At 42.1% G+C, this 18,277-nt stretch overlaps 4 protein-coding genes and 2 long non-coding RNA genes across 7 annotated transcripts; 3 read left to right on the top strand and 3 right to left on the bottom strand.

The window, feature by feature from the left end:
* The first annotated feature begins 58 nt into the window (after positions 1-58).
* On the top strand, positions 59-4,495 carry LOC110853387. Its single transcript, XM_022101648.2, has 7 exons — positions 59-350; positions 434-941; positions 2,106-2,456; positions 2,528-3,020; positions 3,093-3,170; positions 3,252-3,569; positions 3,709-4,495. Exons 1-7 carry the CDS (start codon positions 93-95, stop codon positions 4,157-4,159), a joined length of 2,457 nt encoding a protein of 818 aa, XP_021957340.1. The 5' UTR covers positions 59-92; the 3' UTR covers positions 4,160-4,495.
* On the bottom strand, positions 779-1,731 carry LOC118436363. 2 transcript variants are annotated; one of them, XR_004835397.1, is made up of 3 exons: positions 1,256-1,731; positions 993-1,177; positions 779-917 (listed from the first exon to the last, which is right to left on the bottom strand). It is a non-coding gene; the product is annotated as an uncharacterized LOC118436363 (long non-coding RNA). The 2 variants fall into 2 exon arrangements; XR_004835396.1 differs by having other exon boundaries at positions 1,335-1,731.
* Positions 4,496-6,116: 1,621 nt separating the features above from the next.
* LOC118436466 lies at positions 6,117-6,886 on the top strand. Its single transcript, XM_035854630.1, has 2 exons — positions 6,117-6,466; positions 6,617-6,886. The coding sequence occupies exons 1-2, from the start codon at positions 6,236-6,238 to the stop codon at positions 6,866-6,868; spliced, it is 483 nt and encodes a 160-aa protein (XP_035710523.1). The 5' UTR covers positions 6,117-6,235; the 3' UTR covers positions 6,869-6,886.
* Positions 6,887-13,233: 6,347 nt separating this feature from the next.
* LOC110852943 (trypsin-1) lies at positions 13,234-14,398 on the bottom strand. Its single transcript, XM_022101121.2, has 4 exons — positions 14,238-14,398; positions 14,069-14,176; positions 13,504-13,995; positions 13,234-13,430 (listed from the first exon to the last, which is right to left on the bottom strand). The coding sequence occupies exons 1-4, from the start codon at positions 14,332-14,334 to the stop codon at positions 13,348-13,350; spliced, it is 780 nt and encodes a 259-aa protein (XP_021956813.1). The 5' UTR covers positions 14,335-14,398; the 3' UTR covers positions 13,234-13,347.
* A 253-nt stretch (positions 14,399-14,651) lies between these two features.
* On the top strand, positions 14,652-15,475 carry LOC118436406. The gene is made up of 2 exons (XR_004835426.1): positions 14,652-15,158; positions 15,305-15,475. It is a non-coding gene; the product is annotated as an uncharacterized LOC118436406 (long non-coding RNA).
* Positions 15,241-18,177, bottom strand: LOC110852897 (sporozoite surface protein 2). The gene is made up of 7 exons (XM_022101055.2): positions 17,992-18,177; positions 17,615-17,675; positions 17,361-17,530; positions 16,684-16,956; positions 16,257-16,610; positions 16,039-16,188; positions 15,241-15,581 (listed from the first exon to the last, which is right to left on the bottom strand). Exons 1-7 carry the CDS (start codon positions 17,992-17,994, stop codon positions 15,459-15,461), a joined length of 1,134 nt encoding a protein of 377 aa, XP_021956747.1. The 5' UTR covers positions 17,995-18,177; the 3' UTR covers positions 15,241-15,458.
* Between the last annotated feature and the right edge of the window lie 100 nt (positions 18,178-18,277).

Raw genomic sequence — 18,277 nt, 5'->3', positions numbered from 1 at the left:
ATATATGGTGGTGATAATAAAAAGAATTTAGAAAACAAATTTGGCTCTGAAGTTGTACAATTAAAATTTGTGATTTGGAGAGTACTTGATAAATGATAAGTATGGGCGCCCCACGAGAACAGGAAGAAGTGAGCAGTGGTGCGTCCACGTTTCGTGACCAATTAGTTCGACGACGATCTAGAATGCGGATGGGCGACAATCAAGACGACGATGACGACGAGGAGGAGGACGAAGAAGAAGATGAACAAATTGTCCACGAAGATGGAGATTGGGCAAATTTGCAAATTTTACACCACACAGCCAAACTTTTAGAGATATCTACGAGACAGTCGTCAATTCAGATCAGTGGGGTGGGCATATCTCTGCGTTTAATTCATAACATAAGGTTAATTATGAGAAATAGAGTTAAATATGTTTAATTATTTGTTATTAGTTACGTCAAAGTTTGGAGGAGAAGGAACGCGACCTGTCCCAACTGAGAGATCAACTGCGCCAACAAGAAGAAAGGGAACGTCATTTAGTCGAGCAAAATCGTTTACTACGTGTCCAACTACTCGCAGCGACGACAGAGCAGCAGCAACAGTCGGCGTCTACGCCATCCTCATCTGCTGGCACTGGTGTCGACAAAGAGGTTCAGGTCGAACATTTCGACATGGTCGCACGCCCACAAAGATACAATCGTGGTGGGGCCGCCCTGCCACCAGAGCTTGTTCCACATCCTTCCCTCGCAACTGTTGCGCCACGCCAATCTTCGCCACAGCAGCCACGATGTGAAAGTGGAAGACGTGGAAGCGAGGGGGTCAGATTAGAAGCGCCCTCGTCAACCTCACACCTTCCTGATCGACGTCCGGTTCGAACACGAGGCTGGAGATCTGCTTCACCACAAGAAACAGACGATGGTGACATTGCAGGGGACGCTATAATCGAGAGAGACGAATTTTGTGAGTATTCACGTTTTTTGTATTGGGTGATTATTATTGTTATTTACTAACCTTGTCAAGAGTGGGGGGTAAGTGTGTGGAAATGTGGAATGGATTAGCTTCTGCTTGAATGTGACCATTTTGACCCCGATTGATCTCCCATAATAACAAGTTATGCTGACTTGAAATATCTCAGCTCCATATGACGGGACCCGTTGGGGTGACCCATACCGATTTTCAGAAATCGTCGTAAGAAGCTGAAATTCGGCACGGTGATAGTTAATGGATTCCCATGAAATAATATGAAGTCAAATATGAATTAAAAGCAACCATACCAAAAGGGGTGACCAACACCGATTTCTAAGAGTTTATACATTCAGCTCAAGTTTAGTATGGAGTCGAAAAATAACTTACGATTGGAATTTCGGAGGGTTGGATTTCGAAATTTTAAATAGAAAATTCTGACACACATGATAATTCCTGGTTCAGGCTATTAAGCAAAGATAGGGTAGGACTGATAAGTTTTAAAAATCACAAAACTCAATAAAAGGAACACGAAATAGAATCGGAAACGTCGATGAGTGATCGATAAGATTAAAGAGGAGAAAGTTGCATTCAAATCGAATGACAATGACAAGTGACGAAATAAAATAATACAATCGCCACGTGTTGGCAGCAGACCACCCGGGAATTCTGCGATGAGAAATGGGAAGATCACAGAGTTGAATATTTACCTAGCTCTGTGAGTGAGATTATGATTTGCAAACAAATAATTACAGCTCAAAGATGAGGTCTTATCGCACCACGGTCATGAGGTATGACAATTTTGAGGTGTTTCTCGGATTTTGCGACCACGTTGCCTTCAGGGTCTCCTCGCCGATTGGCGATTAGCTCAAATCCATAATCCTAAAGTTCACAACCCCCAAATAAACATTGCTGGTTGTGAGGAATCGTTAGAATTGGGGCCAAGGCGGTCACATTTCGAGCAAAGGCAATGCATCGTTCCACCCACACATCCTAAGGAACATAAATATTTCCACTTTTGGCAAGAGATTTACAAGTAGCACCAATTTTTCGAATATTTCGAGCTCGACTTCAAACATTTAAATAAAGTAAAACAATTTCGCCCCTTCAGTAGCAATCCGATTGTCGCAATCGACATAATCTTCTTTTTGTTGTTTGCAGTGGCGTCTCGAAATAATCACGCGATCCGAGTGAAGAGTAGAGCTTATCATGGACTCGCTGCCGTTCGACCCCTCGTTCAACGACGAAACGGGATGAAGTCTGGTGGTAAAGTTGTGGGGTATCGGTGGCGACATTTTGCAGAACACCCATTCTTAGACGAAAATGGTCTTCCTAAGGACAACCAAACACAAGGCGAGGATAATGATCAACAAGATGATGATCCGCCTCCAGTTGGAGAGCAGCAGGATGATAATGAAGGAGACGAGGAGACCAGAGAAGATAAAGAACAAGAAAAGGGTGATGATGACGATGATGACGAATTGCCCCCAGAAGAAGATGACTACGAAGGAGGTTGGCCATATTCTTTTAAATAATTAATTTTAATTAATAATGACTGACATTATTTATCGATTTATTCAAAGTTGGTGAAGTTCTTGCCGTGATTGATCTCGTTGAGGACGAAGATTGTGGTCGAGTTATTCAGGAGTGTGAACCAGAAGCACAAACGAGCACGCCTACTCCCAGCACCGCAGAAGAAGCGAAATTATCCGACCAACCGGCACCAGCAACCCCTTCTACTTCTGCATCAATACCAACGTCGTCGCCACCAGTGACGAGATCCACCAAGAGGAAGGTTGTCACGGACAAAAACATAAAACCAGAACTGGGAGGAAGCATGCCTAAAATCATGAAAGTGGGGAAAAATCACAAGGCGGATGATGGGGTAGAAGTTCCAAAGTGGCGAGAACTAATTTTTACCCACATCGTCCGAGAAGACGAAGAACCGAGGGAGTGCAATGAGGAGGACGTTTCAGAAGCAGCCCAGCTACGACGACATGCCAAACTCGAGTTGGACGAGAGACGAAGAAAACGTTGGGATTCGCAGAGAGTTCGAGAAGAGACATATTTAGAAAAGTGAGCTTTTCTCACACAAGAAAATCCGTAATATTTTATGAATGTAAATTAATTGCGTTTGTTTTTGTCCAGATTGAAGCGAAAAATGGAAGAGAGAGAACAGCAGCGAGGCAAAAGGAAGAAATCTGGGACGGGGCCTGGACGAAAAGTGTACGTATTGACATTTACACATGTACATAAATATTTAAGACTTGTAATTGTATGCTCAAAAACTTGGGGTGTGTTTCACAGGTCGGGAGTTGTGGCGACGACATCATGCAAAGGAACAAAGGGAGCGACAACGTCTGCCGCGTTGGCGTCGTCGGCTTCTGGAGGTGCTATTACTTCTGGTAAAGAGATGAACAAGTCGTCATCTTCCAAGTCGACGGGAGGAATGGGTGGAAACAAGAACAAAATTGGTGCTGGAATGAAGGAGAATAAACCTGCTGGTGGGGACAACTCGGATGACGAGGATGGTGATTTGGACGACGGTGACATTCTCTACATTCGTGTGGCGGATGATATTCCAATTGCCGTCTTTGGTCATCCGATCCCTGTGATTGAGAAGGCGTAAGAAGACTCTTCTCTGTCTCTCTCTCTAATCCCACTTGCTCTCTCACACACTCTCTCTCTCTCTGTAGTCAGCTCACTCACTTTCGACAATCAAATGAAGCAAGCGAATCATCTGTTAATTTCTCCTTGTATGTAGTGAATTTCAACTGCCCTGGGTGTTCCATGAAGATGACGAAGATGGGATTTTTGATGATGATGAGAGTCCACCTCCATCGCCACCGGAAATGGGAAAGCATCCCTTCGAAGAACCTCCTCCTCATCTCACGAGTCCTCAGAGAAGAATGGCCATGCTAAAGCGGAAGATTTTGAGGAGAGCGATGAAACCACTGCAAGCACGAGCCATGAAGAATAGAATGAGCTTAAACAAGACGACCGGAAGTGTGTCGAATAGTGTGACCGCCACTCCTCCTCTCGTCAGTCCGGTGGTGTCATCCTATTTAGAAAATATTAACTCTAATAATGAGATTGGAGGAGGAAGAGAAGAAGAAGAATCACCATCATCGTCCACTGCTCCCACTTCCGGTACTGGTGACGATCTTCCCCCCTCTTCTTTAGCAAAACTAAGTGTGACTTCTTGGCTGAGATGATACATATATCCTAATTTATAGTAGTAGAATGTTAGATAGTATTTAGAATGTTAATTTTAATTTATTAATTTTAACGCTTTATTTTTTTAAAGATTTGACAAATTAGTGAATTGAGGTTTTAATTTAGTCTTGAAATTTTTTAGCAATGAAATGAAGATGTGATCTCATTTATTTTAAAGGGTTTAAACCCGAAGGTAATTATAATAATATTTTTGTACGTATATTGTACCTAACTATGAAATAATGAATATCATGGATCTCTCTATCTCTTGTTAATCTATTCTTCGTTTGTGACAATGAAGAATGTTTTTGGAAAATATATGTCTTATCTAAAAATTTTGGCCGACTTAGTTCTTGAAGCGCTACTTATTTTCATATTTAAGGTTGGCTTCAAGATTCCTAGACTCTTTAGCGCGTGTTTCCGTGAAGTGAATTATATTTGTAAGATGCACATACAATAATTTTTGTTGTGAGGGGGTTTGTCTGCTCTTCTCAGGGCCAGCGACAGCTTCAGGATATTCACAAGAAAGAGTGTTGGGATTGGGAGTCTTTGGTTGGCTTAGAAATCAGACATACGTTTCCGAAAAAAATAGTTGAGACTACTTAGTTTTCCACGATTGCTTGACATTTAGTATCTAGGTAACTCTTGGGTCTTTTAACGGTTGCGACAAATGGTGGAGTTACAAATAAAATAATTATTTTTTAAATCGTTGGTACACATCTCCTGGGCCTGTGTACCAACGACTTTGACCTTTAATAACTTTTGAATGGGCAGACATAGAGACTTAATTCGTTAAGATGAAATCATCGTAATTTTCAGCTTGATTTTTTAAGATCAAAATCTCGAGGGTACTATTTTGAAAACTTGAAACAGTGTACAGCGTTTATTTAGCCCGAGTCAGGGTCAGTGTCAGCTTCTAACTTTTAGTCAGACGACCTGCACCAACTACTATTCGTAATCGGCAAAAATGTTCCCATAATCCAGCATGCAAAATTTCAGCTCATTGACCAATTTTAAAACCAATACGGGTCTCAGTCTTCTGAGACTCAGACTTCTGAGACTTTTCTGGGCTGGGCCCACAAAAATATTCATATTCAATGAATATGAATATTATTCATATTCTTTAGTCCGATGTGCCCTTACCCATGATACCGAATTTCATTTTTATTCTACTAATATAAAAAGCAGTGTGTCACCTTGTTAAATCTCTGTGGAAAAATCTAAATATTTATTTCATTTTTATTCTACTAATATAAAAAGCAGTGTGTCACCTTGTTAAATCTCTGTGGAAAAATCTAAATATTTACTTTATATTTTTCAATCTAGTCTACCCCCACGGGGTCATGCCAAATTTCAGTCTTCTACGAGTGTCAGGAGCGAATTTCATCTTTTTAATACAATTTTTAAAAATCGATGTGGGTCACCCCCTTAAAGGTCTCTCCACATAAAAATGTTACCAATTTCAATTCGCATATTCTTTCATCAGGGGCCATTAGCAATCTCTGCACTAATTTCAGCTCGATTGGATAATTTCCAAAAATCGGTATGGTATCGCGTCCCTCCAGTCGAAAATTTTCCCAATTTAAATTCATATTCTTCAATTAGACACCATTAGCAATCTCGATGCCAAATTACAGCTTTCAACGAGGATTTTGAAATACTTCACCCACCCAGATGACCACCACCGGTCAACCACTTAATCGATTTCGCCCATCTTCAAACTTAACTCCTCATTTGTCACATACTACATGTATACCAAATTTAAAGTCGCTAGGACGAGTTTAAGGAAAGTTATCGTAAAATGATCTGACGGACAGACAGACGGACATGACGGTTCCATAAGCACTTTGACTAAAAATCACATTTCCAAATTTCCCATTGTAACCAATGACATATTTTCAACAATTTTTAGTTTTCTAAAAATGAAAATTTATTTTGTAACTCGGCCATTTGTCGTAACCTTATAGATTGATAAAGTGTCAAATAATCTTGTTAGTTTTCATTTGCTGACAGACCGCACAACGAGATTTTGACGCTGCACAAAAGTCGACTTCCGTTTCTGAGATTTCATCATCATGGAGGTCCAAAATGCTTGGGAAGGATTCAAAACTTTGAAGTCAGAGTTGAACCATGTCCTGGCTTCCGGTCTCTTCCTCGTCACGATATCGCAGTTAACTCATTTCACGGGTCACCACTCGGAAAGCACTCAGCTCCTCGTCGCCACCCTGATCAACTTAGGCTTCATTTGTTTCGCACAGCTGAAAAGTAACGGGATCAAAGGATTGTTCAGATGGGGGGACGTTTCAGTAAGACAAAGTGCTCGTACAAAGTGTATTGTTTCTTGCGGATTTGCTTGTTACATTTCTTGCACTGCACAGCAAAACACGCAAGAAATGCAAGGTGCAAGAAATATGCGCTACCTAAACCTAAGAAAGGTGTAATTTGTGTCCATTTAGGTCCGTACCTTGGCATCTTTTGCAGTCCTTCTCATGTCAGCCGTCATAGTTTCGGCCGTCGTGAAGTCGGATTTCCTTTCGGACAAGATGTCAGTCTCGGCAGAATTGGAACGCGTGATTTTGTCGGGGGCGACGAATCTGGGGCTCTACGCGGTGATCAGGATCGCCACGAACTTCTTGGTCGCCTTCGCCATGACCTTTTTCACTACAGGATTTATTTTCATCAACAGATATACTGAGCAGTTTAAGTAATTAGTGAATATGCGCCTAAAAAATAAATACGTGTACATTATCGTATTGACTTGATTGCTAATTGTGATTATTATTTGTATACAAAAATAAATATTTTCAAAAAGTGCGGAACTCTACATATTTTTTTAGAAAATGGATCAAAAATATTTTAGCTGATTACTGGTCAACTAGTAAAGTTTCATTTAAAAGAGTTATGGAAGCGGCTGGACTCTCTTTTTTCGGTGAGGTCGGTTCTGGTTCTTCCACAATCGTGGGAAGCGTGAGGAAGCGAACCTTTGACTTTCTCGCCGTGGGAACATTGTCGCCATCCATGGCGGCCCATTCCTCGTCGTCGGATTGTTCGACGACGCTTTCTCCACCGCCTGCACTCCCACTGCTCGTGGTGGACGAGCTGTTTTCGAAACCCAGGCTGGAGCTGGAGTTGTACATGGGGGGCACTGAGCTTATTTGGTCCGAGTAGTAAACGACAACGGGTGGAGGCAGAGAAACAACGTCCAATTCGGTGTCATGCTCGTGGATCAGATTGATCGCGTTGGTTGCTTCGACCGGGATGGGGGCGACGTCCGGCGGGATGTTCAACGTGACGGAGGTTGACGTTGTGGGAGGAGATTCGACGTCAAGGTTGGTTTGTGGTGGAGAAAAATTTATGTCAATTTCTGGATTTGGAGGAATCGAGGAATCTTCAGCGAGTTGTGGTTGTGGAGCGATGGAAAAATCTGGGAAGCGCTGTGCCGCGTCGTTAGTCGCGGAAGAAGTGAGCGTATCCTGGTCAATTTGTCGAAGCGGGTGTGGCAACGGAGGTTTCGTCGTTACGATCTTATTTGACGGGGGTGTGACGAAGTAAGATGTCGGGTAGTGGGTTTGATGGCGCATGTTATGAGGCAAATGTGGGACGGAGGAGCAGTGGCTGAGTGGGATCCCCTTGACACCCTTATTTCCTGCCAGTCTTGTGTTGATGGGAGGAGGTGGGGGTGGCGTGCTGGTGGTGGTGGTAGTGCAGTTGTTTGACCAGGGGAAGAAAAGGGAACCTGACGGATTAGGTGTCGTGCTCAGAGTGGAGACGTTCTTGTCCAAGCCCTCGTAAAGCATCTCCACTAATTATAACGAAAAAAAATTATTAACAAAGCTTATTATGATATAATTATAATCCGACGGCGGACAGGCATATACGGAAAAAAGCCAAAATAAATGACACATGTGACATGTACGAAACAAACTATAAACAAAAATTTGTATTTAACAAAAATATAATGCTCTGGATTTTTTGTGATCCAATTACTTTGAGCCAACAAATTATTCCACCTGAAGTTGTTGAAATATTTGCAAAATATATGTATTCTTGAACAAACATGCAAAAGATTATTTTTCAAATAATAGCAGAAGTATATGTATGTCTGCAAACCTAGAAATATGTAACAATATGTGAAAATGTTTTAAAATTTTTGCGATCTATAAGAGTTAGGGAACACATCCATAAAATTTAACTGTCGATCGCTATTAAATGAAAAAGGTAAAAATAAGTACATATCCGCCCTCTGATTATAATGCATAGTCGACTCACACTTTTGTAAAATCATATCCGACTTTGTCCCGTTATTATTATTCCGCGAGGGCGACGAGTTCTGATTTCTATTCATTTTTTGGACATTATTATTGAGCATGTTTCCTTGATGGAGAGCCGCCTTTCGACTCTTTTTGGTGTTTCCATTCGTGGTCAAGGACCTTCCAACGACGTCGTCTCCTCGCAGTCTGGCCCTTTTCGAGCGTCCTTTACTACGCGACGTCTCCTCGCCGACGACGCCACCCGTGACTCCCGCAGGCAATTGCTGTTTCCCAAAAAAATACTTTCTCTTCTGCTGCTGCTGACGTACTTGCGCCACGTGCTGCTGACGATGAGAAACAACACCTCCAGATTTTGACCTTGGTTTGGCATCACCCACAAGAATGTTTCCCTTGGAGTCGATCCCCACGTGCTTATCACGACTCACACGGCGCTTAGTTTTTCCACCTTTCTGAGCCTCCACACCTGCTCGTTCCTCGTCCGTAAGGGCGACACAGGCGTCGTCGTCCTCACCCTCCTGATCGCTCTCGAGGTAGATGGACGTCGTGGCGTCACCATCCGACCTTCTCGCTCCCCGTGCATCCCGCTGCTTGAGGCAGCAGAACATCTCGGTGGCTCCGCCGTAGAGAAAGATGCAGACAGAAAGAGAGACGATGGCCACAACCAACATCTCGATTCCCAAAGTGACCAGGGCTTTCCGGACGGGAGGGATTATCTCGGGACCGCAGGGCTACATAGATGTGCAACAAATCCGATTTTATTACCTTGTCCGCTGTCCACCCAAAATAATTATGTCCACAAAAATGTCCAAGTGGACAAATGTCTATAAACTACATACGCAGCAGACAATCTGCATACCCTGCATTTACCTTAACGTAAATCTGGCTTGTAAAATTTGCATATTCTTTTTCCAGTAAAATGTTATGCCCACACCCAGACTTTTTGCAACATGAGGACGGTAGGGAGTTCTTGTTAAGCTTGTAACCTTTCCCAGTACCGTCAGGGTTTACTTTTCCATTTATTCGTTCCCAATTTAAATACGAGTCGACGCCGCAACATTTGTGCTGCCAAATTAAATACGTGTTACTAAAATGTGGTTATTATTATGTAAATAGTGAGTAAAATATGATGGTGTAGATTTATAAGTACGTTTTCCTGAACAGAATCGAACCAGTCGAAGTCGCTCCACTTGCCCTTTTCCAAATCTTGTCTGATTTTCATCTCAAAGTTCGTCATGCTCGCCCGTACCGTGACGACGCCAAAGATCGTGAGGATGATGGAGACGCCGAGAAGGATGAGGGTGGCCCAGAAGTAGGAGTTCCTCTCATCCCTCCACGCCCCCCTCCCTCCAATGAGGACCGCGACGAGGAGGAAGGTTTGGAAGATGATCAGCGTCGCTTTTGCTGGGCGTGAGTTGAACGGCCACGAGCCGTGAGACTCTTCCACGACGAGGTCGTACGACTGGAGAGTGATGCCCACCAAGGCGTAGATCTAAAAAGGAATAAGAATGGCGTCATAAACTTAATCCTGACGTGGCATGGCTGAGCTGAAAGCATGTGCATCGCTTATCTTACTCCTAGAACGGAGAGGGCAGCGAAGGCGAAAATGCGGAAGTAGAATTCTGGCCGTGCCACTTTCATCGTGCCGTGGTCTTCGCTTACTTACAGATATTTTCTATGAAATACGGATGCTTTTGAAATTTGAAATATTGAAATGCAGAATTTTGAAAGTTTTCATGTAAAATTTTATCATGGTTATTGTTCTCAAATCGCATAATTAAAAGTAATTAACCTTTTAAAAACGGATTCCACCAATAAGGTGGAGGGCGATTTCGATCTCTTGGCGACGGACTACACCAATAAGGTGTAGGCCAAATTTTTCGCCTTAGCGACGGACTACACCAATAAGGTGTAGGCCAACTTTTTCTCGTTGGCGACGGATTCCACCAATAAGGTGTATGGTTACAGAATTCCGTTGAGACCGGGCTACATCAATAAGGTGTAGGAAAAAATAAAAATAAAATGACCGAGAAAATTTTCTCAGTTCCATTCTTTCCTCCTTATTTGTCGTTGGTTTTTCTTCAAGCCTGAACTAATTTTTTTAGAGTTTAGAGTTGTAGTTGTAGTGGGGGGAGGAACTCGGAGGAAGTGCATCAGAGGTCACGCCGCCCCCCCGAAAAATTATCCAACATTGGCGCCGCTAATAAATTGGTCGGCGTTGACCTCTGACCTGTATCATGTTGTAAATATGATACAGTTCATATTTTTTTAAAATTATCACAACGTTCTCTTTAGCTAATATATTCGCAATAGTGTCACCACCGATCGGAACAAGTCACAGAACACTGAAGGACAAAATTATAGCTAATAACTTGTTTAATCAATTCATCCACCCCATAATCAAGACTTTGGACACAGAGCTAAACGCATGGTATCTCGACGACGGGACTATCGCAGACACCCCGGAAACGGTACTAGCAGCCCTTGAGAAAGTTTCCAGAATGGGTGAAGAAGTGGGGCTTTATCTCAACCACAACAAGTGTGAGGTTGGATTATTGGGGGCGGATGACGACACCATCACCCAGATTTTTCAAGAATTTCAAAATTTTGCCCCAGGAATCCAACTGATAACTAGAGAAAATGCAACATTATTAGGTTCTCCTCTTACCAACGAAGCCATGGAGGCGGTTTTGGCTGCCAAAACGGAGCAATTGGCAACTTTCTCCAAACGTCTCAAGAAAATATCTGCCCACTCAGCTTTCTTCCTCCTCCGAGCTTCTATCTCCATACCTCGTTTAATATACTTTCTCCGATGCTCACCGTCGTGGAGAAAAATGGAGGCCCTCGCTCTCTATGACGCTACACTCAAGGACGCCCTGGAGGGGATCCTTAACTGCTCACTCTCGGAGGCTGCATGGATGCAGTCCTCTCTACCCGTGAAAGAAGGTGGCCTTGGGGTCAGACATGCTGAAGATGTAGCGATACCGTGCTTTCTTTCGTCAGTCTACAGCACCCAACCCCTAATGGAACAAATTCTTCCGGTTTACCTACATGGTTCCGATGCCGCCATTGCGGAAGGAGAGGAACGATGGACTTCTCTTGGCCCAACTAATCTTCCTCCCAACACAGTGAGAGGATTACAGACAGCATGGGAGCGCCCCATCATCGACATCACAGTGTCCCACTTAGTCGTCGCCGCAGCCACGTCTGAAGATACGGCTCGCCTATGTGCTCTTCGCGACAAATATGCAGGAATATGGCTCAACGCTCTCCCATCTCCTCAAATCGGCACCCTTCTCTCGAACGAGGCATTTCGCATCGCAATTTCCCTCCGTTTAGGTTGCGATGTTTGTCAACCCCACACTTGCCCGTGTGGAGCGCAAGTCAGTTCACGAGGATATCATGGTTTATCCTGCCGACGAAGTGCTGGTCGGTGGTCTCGCCACGCAGCCGCTAACGACGTAATCGCGAGGGCGCTTCGATCAGCTGATGTTCCCTGCATCCTTGAACCACCCGGATGTTCACACCAAGACGGAAAGCATCCAGACGGGATGACTCTCGTTCCGTGGGCAAGAGGAAGATCCCTTGTGTGGGATTTTACCTGCGCTGACACCTTCGCACCTAGTTATCTCCCCGAGACAGTCCGCCACCAAGGAGCAGCAGCAACAAAGGCAGAAGATAGAAAGAAAAAATTGTACGCCTTTCTCCTGGACCGATTCATCTTTATGCCCGTTGCAATTGAGACGACAGGTACATGGGGTCAGGAGGGGTTATCCTTCATTAAAGAGATTGGACAACGGATCGCTACCGCCACTGGAGAACCACGCTCCACAACTTTTCTCCTCCAGCGACTCGGCATTACAGTTCAACGTGGAAATGTAGCTTCAATCCTGGGGACACTTCCACCAGGAAAAAAGTTTAATGAAGTTTATTATATCTAAAACTACCATGTATTTTACAGACATTGTTACTCTGTACAGAAATAAGTGTATTTTAAATAATAATAATACTTGTTTAAAATATAAAATGCATCCCAAAATCAGTGTCATCAAATTGATGACATGAATGATGACGATTTATTCGTTTAGTTTATTTTTGTAGTACTATCAAAATCAAATCCGATCTTTTTATCAAAATTAATATCGTGTGTTCATTTGGTTCAGTTGCAATTTCATGTTAAAAATGTATTATGTTCTAATTTTTGTTGTCGAATCAGTTCCAGGTCTCTAATAAATCATAACTGCATCAGTAGAATATTCAAAATCGGTTTGCATTAATTCAGTCCCCAACTGATTTTATCACCGCCCCACAAGTCGGTCTCAATGGTATTCTGCCCCCCAGTAAATCCGCCCCCAAATGCAATAGAAACCATTTTTAATTCCGTTTTTAAATGGTATCCAGGTCAAAATTAATTAGTTTTTATAAGGTTAAAAGCGAAGACGAGGCTTGACTTGGGTATCTAAGGTACATTATTGGTCAAGGTCTCATGTAAATTTTCCATTGCACGTGTACAAAATTAAGGTCCAATAATCCAGCCATTTAATCAGGTTTATCGTCAATTAATCATCTCCGGCGAGATTGTGCATATCAGTTTTGATTGAACAGATTTGTCAAGTGTCACTTGAAAATGATGGCGTACGTGTCATGATCAGCAATATTCAATGTCACGCGTTATCAGGGAAGTAAAATCGAGATCAGTGTTAAAATCAGTCCACAATTCGTGTTTATCAGGCTCCATTAGTATTATTTTAAGTATATGACAAATTAAATTGATGATGCAATGCGAATTAAAAAATGACTTGATAATTTACAGGAATAGAAATTTCAATTTATTTTTCCAACTGCTCATCATGATCACAAACAAGCAAAATGGAAAGTAAGAAGTCAATTGTTGAAGGAGTGGACAATGTTGAGGAGAATTAAGCTCGGCTACCAGCGATCCAGTCGATGAAGTAGCTGACCTCGGTGTTAACTCCGGGCCTGTTGGGAAGAGCGCAACCGTCTACACAGAAAAAAAACAGTCATTTATAAATAGCACCCTACACGATAATTTGTCTCGTGGAAATTTGACTTACATCCCCAGCTGACCAAACCAGCCAAATATCCACCAGTGACGGCAGCAAGTGGACCGCCAGAATCTCCTTGGCACGAGTCCTTGCCTCCTTGAGGAAGGCCGGCGCAGAGCATGGAGGCAGCAATGGTTTCCTCAGGGTACATTCCTTGGCACGTGGCGTCAGCGATGGTGGGGAGTTGGACGAACTGGAGAATGTTGGCGAGAGCTCCGCCCTGTCGGGTGGCTCCCCATCCGGACACAATGATGTCCCCGGTGGTTTGTTGTTGAGAGGTTGGGAGGGCAATCTGGGCGACAAAGTCGTTGTACACGAAGGGGTTGGCAGCCTCGAGGTGCAAAAGAGCAATGTCGTTGATGAAGGTGTTTCCGTTGTATTGCTCGTGGACGTGGATGCGGTCGACGTTTCGGCCTTGCTCGTTCGGGCTCGTCACGGTCCTCTGGTGCTTGCCGGCAATGACTCGGAGGGAAGATGGAACGTCACCCTCGACGCAGTGAGCTGCAGAAGGGATAATGGATTAAGTCAAAGTTAATGTCTAGATTTGGCTAGTTTTTGAGGTATATTTTTTTACCGGCGGTGATGGCGAGGTTGGGTCCGATGATGGAAGCACCGCAGATGTGGCTTCCGAACCAGTGCAATGAGAGCTGGTAGGGGAACTGACCAACGGCGGCGTCCTCACCTAAATTTTTTTAGACGATTAGATTGGCAAAGGGACAAAATAGAATAAAATGCGGTCATACCTCCGACAATCTTTCCACCTCCGGGAACCCTGCGGCTGGTCCTTGGGTAGGCGGCAGCCGAGGCGACGAGGAGGGCGACAATAGCGAGCTTCAACATTGTGTAGTAGTGTTTGAGAGAGCAGAAATGGATCTGATGTCCAAACGCTGGTCTGGCGTCAGATTTTATAGCAGAATTATTATCTCCAAAATGGGAAGCCCGGATTTAAGATGGATCGAGTCGACTTTTACATCGGATCGTGGATTGGATTGTTTGATAGGGTTCAATTATTCTTATCGTGTCACATCAAAATTAATTACTCGTGACGATACGCGCTTGTTATTGAGAGTTCACGGGTACATATCGGTTACATTACGCAGGGTGACCAGCCACAGAGAGAAGATTGATTGCTTGGGTAAAAACCGACTATTATGCATTATTCTTTGGCAGTACAATTACTGTGCCAGATGTAGAATTATGTGACATTGGAGAAGAGTTACATCTACACTTGACGAGGACATTGGATGATAAGGTGGTTGGTTATACGATTTGCGGTGACATACGGTTATCCTCCTGCATCAATGAAATTAAATGCACCCAACACCAGGTACATCGAGCAGATAACACACACACACATAAGCATAACTTTATTGCGCAATGGAGTGTGCACCTATTTTTAAACGGGTCAATTGGAAATAAATTGGAACAAGGGTAACACATGCATGCAGAGGCAAGGACACTGTTAATTGTCTATGGTACAGGGGATTGGATAATCGAGAATGATGATAAGTTTGGTAAATAGACACCGGATGATGATATTGTTGATCTATTGCATGGAGTGAGTAGATTTTGATGGATTGATTTTGGCGACGCTGTCAGGAATTTCCACCAATTCGTTTCGAAATTTCCAAATTCATACAAACTCAAGAGGAGAAGTTAGTTAGGTAATGTATGAATAATTACGTAATTGACGGTCTCTGAAAATATCTCGTGTCAAGTGTTGGGCACGTGTATACGGCTTTGAAATCTATTTTTGGATTTTCATATTTATTCAAGAAATAATAATTAATTTGTTAAGTTTTTTTTGCAGAAGAAAGAACTGCACATTGGAAGCTAAATAATAATTAGATAATTCATATTGTCCGTTGAAAACGAATTGTTTATAATATTATACAGTCGTTGGTGGTAAATAAATGTCACAGCTGGTAAAAAAATTATTTCCTCTCGATAAGCGAGTTTTGTTATTAGACATCAAATAGATCACGAAGAACGGTAACTGCATAAGGGCACATTAACGACCACTTGGTCCAGCGGTTGTTCCTCTCAGAGTTCTTCAACTGCTGGAGAGAGTGACGAGCTTTGAGCAACTAAAATGAATGACAAGAATAAACTAGGATTAGAAATGATGTTATACATTACATTTTAGTAGTTCAATTGAGGTCGGATACATATTTAGAAAAAATCGCTGAAATATGTATTTAATATTTATGAAAAAAGCCAACCACAAAAATAAAAATTTTCGCAAAAAAAACAATGCTCTGGATTTTTTGTGGTACGATTTCTTGGAGCAAAAAATTTCTTCTCGTATTGTTGAAATATTTACAAAATATATTTCTTAATATCTAAAATATTGATGTATTTTTCAAATAATAGCGGAAATATTTATAAATATGTGACAATATGTAAAAAATATTTTGGAATTTTTGTGATCTATGTGAGTTATAGGGAACATACGCCCAAAGTTTGACCCTCGGTCGTCATCGAATGAAAAAGTTGAAAATAAATGCATATCCACCCTCTGAGCTGAGAATAATGCACATGTACCTGTGAGTTGGAGAATCTATCCATGGCATTTTTTATAAAGACCGACTTGAAATCCTCATTTGGAATTCCGAGCTCTGCCAAATCATCTTGAGAGTCCTGACTGTCCTGTGAGCACTGACTGCTGGCGTCGTAATTGTCCTCAAGAACTTCCTACATAAACGTTATCAATTTAAAAATCGAAAAATTAGTAGTCACCGCCAAAGTGTGTAATATCCGACCTGATTCCGATTCATATTTGAAGTTTTTTGTTGGCCGTTGTCCGAATTTGGCAGGTCATCTTCAGGAAACCGTCCACGATTGGGTGGGGGTAAAGAGACATCTTCACCAGGCCGTCCTAACCTCCGATGAGGAATTTGTTGAGCATTTCGACTCTGCAGTGGCGATTCGTTCTGTTGATTTTGGTTTGTCGGAGGGCGGATTGGGGATGATGATGACGTATGAATAATTCCAATTTGCGGTCGCAATGGTGCTTTAGTTGTCTGACGGCTGGTTACTGATGAAACGGAGGGGGATGGCTCACGTTTCGGCCGTTTAGCGTTCGAGCTCGACTTATTATTATTGCTTGGCGGAGTCTAAATTAAATATCCAATTAATTACCTTAAGTAATTAAATTTTTACCGCTACATTATTATGGTGAAAGCGAACCTTTCCCCTCTTTTTCCCATCTCCAACGGGCCCATTGATGTTGGGTCTCTTTTGTTGGCTGGCTGGTGCTTGTTGTTTATTATTTGTTGGTGTTTGCTTATTATTTGGACCACCTCTTGTAGACGCAGGTTGTGGGTTGCTAGGAGTAGGCCGAGCTTGAGGAGCAGCGTGTTTCGTTGTGGTTGGAGTCCTGCGTGGACCAGATGGATTTTCGAGAACATGAATGACATAGACCTTTCTGAGCTTTTTGAACTCGCTCATCCAATTGCGAATCTGGAAATTAAATTTAAATAAAAAAATACTGCTTGCTATCTCCCAACATATACTCACCAAATTACCAAATGACCAAATTAGTGTCAATCGATCACAAATTTAAGTAATATAAAATTTGCAAAGGACCCGATCTCCAAATGCACACGTTACGTTTGCATCCGAAGAGGAGAAAACGCGCAATAAATTTGGAATGTGTAAAATTTATCAACTTAGAGGCACGTTTTCTCCTCTTTGGATGCAAACTGAGCATTTGCAGATAGTGTCATTTGCAAATTAATTTAATCTGTGATCAACTGGCACTAATTTTGTCAAAATCGGAGAGCATACGCTGAGAGACTTCAAATTGTTAGGTTACTTAATTATTAACAATATACAATATTTTAACGCCACGTGTAAACACTTACCGGTTCCGTAAGGTCGTGTTTTGGAGCGTTTCCAGTAGCCCCTCTCACAGTGTATTGTTGGGGGTCAGCCACAAAGTTAAGCTTGGAACGAAACATTTCGAACCAAGTGCTGTTCACGTCAGCCTCAATATTCTTCAAATGGAGCTTCTCAAGTCCTCGGCATCCATTTCCTACAAATTAGTTTGACCGGGTTAAAGAAATTGTATGCAGCTTCAAACTTTGACTTGACCGTTAATTTTAAAAAAGATAACAACCTGCGGCGCCAGCTCTAATAAAAATGTTGACTGTAGTATTTCGTGCCCCTCCACCACCAACCTAAGCACCATAAATCAATCAAAATTAATTAATGTTGCATTAAACAAACAAGACAAAAACAAGTTAAATTATTTTAATTTGACGAAGAATAGATGGATTCTGAGGACATATTTATTGTAAATATTGACATTAGCTTTTGGAATACTTATTCCGTCATCAAGTCTATACATTTACAAATTAGATAAATTAAATGACAACTTGTACATTTACGTGTATGTATATTGATTTACGTTTTTTTAGAATTTAATTAAACTACTACTATTTTAAATCATTTTATTATTATGAGGCAAAATAAAGTCCAAGCCAAGAACCTTACCATTTTGATTATTGCTTGTTTGTAAGGTTTCCTGTGACAAAGAAACTCTTCTCCCACGACTCAATTTCGAACAGGGTGGAAATTAAAATTAAAATACTGGAGAAGGAATAAATTTTGTTTTTGAAGAGAAATCGTGTGAGCACGTTGAAGGCTTCTTTGCTGACGTTCGTTTGTTGGTACGAGTCCCACCACCACCATTCCCACTTCAAACTCCTGTTTGTTTGGTGCAATGAGACACGATTTTATTTTGGTGAAAGGCATTTTTCCTTCAAAATTAGCAAGAAAT

Source organism: Folsomia candida, unplaced genomic scaffold, assembly GCF_002217175.1.
Source record: "Folsomia candida strain VU population unplaced genomic scaffold, ASM221717v1 Fcan01_Sc008, whole genome shotgun sequence".
Classification (NCBI taxonomy): Eukaryota; Metazoa; Arthropoda; class Collembola; order Entomobryomorpha; family Isotomidae; genus Folsomia; species Folsomia candida.
This window is presented reverse-complemented; position numbering and strand designations above follow the sequence as displayed.